The sequence below is a fragment of the Mandrillus leucophaeus genome, unplaced genomic scaffold (assembly GCF_000951045.1).
Source record: "Mandrillus leucophaeus isolate KB7577 unplaced genomic scaffold, Mleu.le_1.0 Scaffold158, whole genome shotgun sequence".
Lineage (NCBI taxonomy): Eukaryota > Metazoa > Chordata > Mammalia > Primates > Cercopithecidae > Mandrillus > Mandrillus leucophaeus.
Genome location: NW_012101565.1, coordinates 1,071,005 through 1,072,848, shown reverse-complemented (window position 1 = coordinate 1,072,848; position 1,844 = coordinate 1,071,005). Strand labels below are relative to the sequence as shown.

The 1,844-nt window shown below is 61.4% G+C and overlaps 1 protein-coding gene across 1 annotated transcript in view; it reads left to right on the top strand.

Annotated features, from left to right (window-relative positions):
• The window catches only part of EEF1D (eukaryotic translation elongation factor 1 delta (guanine nucleotide exchange protein)), a 20,353-nt gene extending 19,883 nt beyond the window's left edge, over positions 1-470 (top strand). Inside the window, 2 exon segments of the mRNA XM_011975649.1 lie at positions 14-208; positions 372-470. Of these exon segments, the coding sequence (XP_011831039.1) occupies positions 14-208; positions 372-410 (234 nt within the window). The 3' untranslated portion in view covers positions 411-470.
• The last annotated feature ends 1,374 nt before the right edge of the window (positions 471-1,844 follow it).

The following is a 1,844-nucleotide window of genomic DNA, read 5'->3' as shown; positions in this document are numbered from 1 at the left end:
CCTTTCCCCACAGTGGGACGATGAGACGGACATGGCCCAGCTGGAGGCCTGTGTGCGATCTATCCAGCTGGACGGGCTGGTCTGGGGGGCCTCCAAGCTGGTGCCCGTGGGCTACGGTATCCGGAAGCTACAGATTCAGTGTGTGGTGGAGGACGACAAGGTGGGGACAGACTTGCTGGAGGAGGAGATCACCAAGTTTGAGGAGCACGTGAGTGGGCTGGCCGGGGAGAGGAGACTGGGGGCCCTGGCCCATGCCCTGCACTGGGGCAGTGAGGAGCGAGTCCCAGAGTGAACCCCCCTCAGAGGAGGCTCCTGGCTCCGAGTGGGCTGTAGGGGAACAGCCCTGACCATCACCCTCCACTTCTCCTCAGGTGCAGAGTGTCGATATCGCAGCTTTCAACAAGATCTGAAGCCTGAGTGTGTGCGCGCGCGTGCCTGAGGCCCTGCCACGATTAAAGACTGAGACCGGCCCTCTGGTTCCTGTCCTGGTCATTTCCTGCTCGTACCCGGCCTGTCTCCCTCCCTGTCTCAGCCCCGTCTCCGCCCTGCTGCTCCCACACAGTCATCTCAGCTGCTGCACCTTCTGTGGCCATGTGACCTTGCCCCCAGCAGACCTCTGCCTGTCCCTCCATCTCCTGGCCACTCCCTCCCAAAGCTCTGGCCCTCCGTCTTCTCCTTTCCATTGCAAAAGCAAGTCGAATTCATAGCGGTTTAAAAAGCCAGAAACAGAAACTGTTAGCTCACTATCTGGAGAGCCCAGCACCCTACCACTCTGCCTCCTGTTGGCACTGTCCCCATGGGAGCAAGCGTGCAAGCCTGGAACTGTCCAGGAAAGAGGTCCCAGTGGCTCCCGGCCCTGCTGCCATGCCCTTTGTCATGTGCTGTCACAGCCCTCCCCTCACCTCATTCATTCCTGGAAGCCCTGCCCCCTTGCTCCAGGGACTGTGCCCCTCCCCTGATGTTCTGGGGTGGCCGGAGTGTGGCTTCCTGGGCTCTGTGGAGCTGTGCCTCAACATCCTGGCAGCCCCATGTGGTCAGCATGCATGGCCACGCTCCCTCCCCTGGACCACACATGTCTGCATTGGGGTGAAAAAGGATGGGGTGTAATTACTTGATTATTTCTGGTCAGACGGTGTCCTCAGGGCCCCAAGCCACAGGGGAATGGATTCCCCCTGGATAGTGGCCCCTGACTTTGCCCTCAAAGGTTTAGAAAGTTTCCTGTGGGGCGTGGAGTACAGGATCCCATAAAAGCCACCACTGAGGGACACTGGGCCTTCATAGCCACAGAAGGTCTTTTGGTGCCAGTCAACAGTGGGCCTGTGCCCCCCTGCCCCACGCCTCCCTTTCCTGGGTGCCAAGCTCTTTCCAAACGACATTTGCGTCCATCTGGGCTCCCTCGTCCTAGCCTGGCTGCTCAAGCTCCAACTAAGGCAGCCTCTGGCCTCCCTTCCCAGGCCCAGGGCAGAAGCTGGCTGCTGGCCAGCGGTTGTCTTCTGGGTCGGTGCGGGTGGAGTCTGGCTGGTCTGTCCTCCACCCTTTCCGCCTCCTGGCAAGTCCTGAGCTGCACCTCATTGCCTGATCAAGGGGCGGAGACACGGGCGACTGGGGGCACCTCCGGTGACCAGAACGGGGCTGCGCTCCAAAGAGGCCGTTGGGCCTGGAGTGGGGTTGGGGGTCCGAGAAGAGTTGAGTGACATCTGCCACCCCATCCCGGGTTCAGCTGTTTCAGCCCCTCTCAGCGCACGGAGACTGTTAGACCCTTCCCGTCCTCCAGCGCGTCCCGCGCCGCTCCCAAACCGCACGATAAGCCCCACCGGGAGTGCGCCATAGGCCGGGGCGCGTCA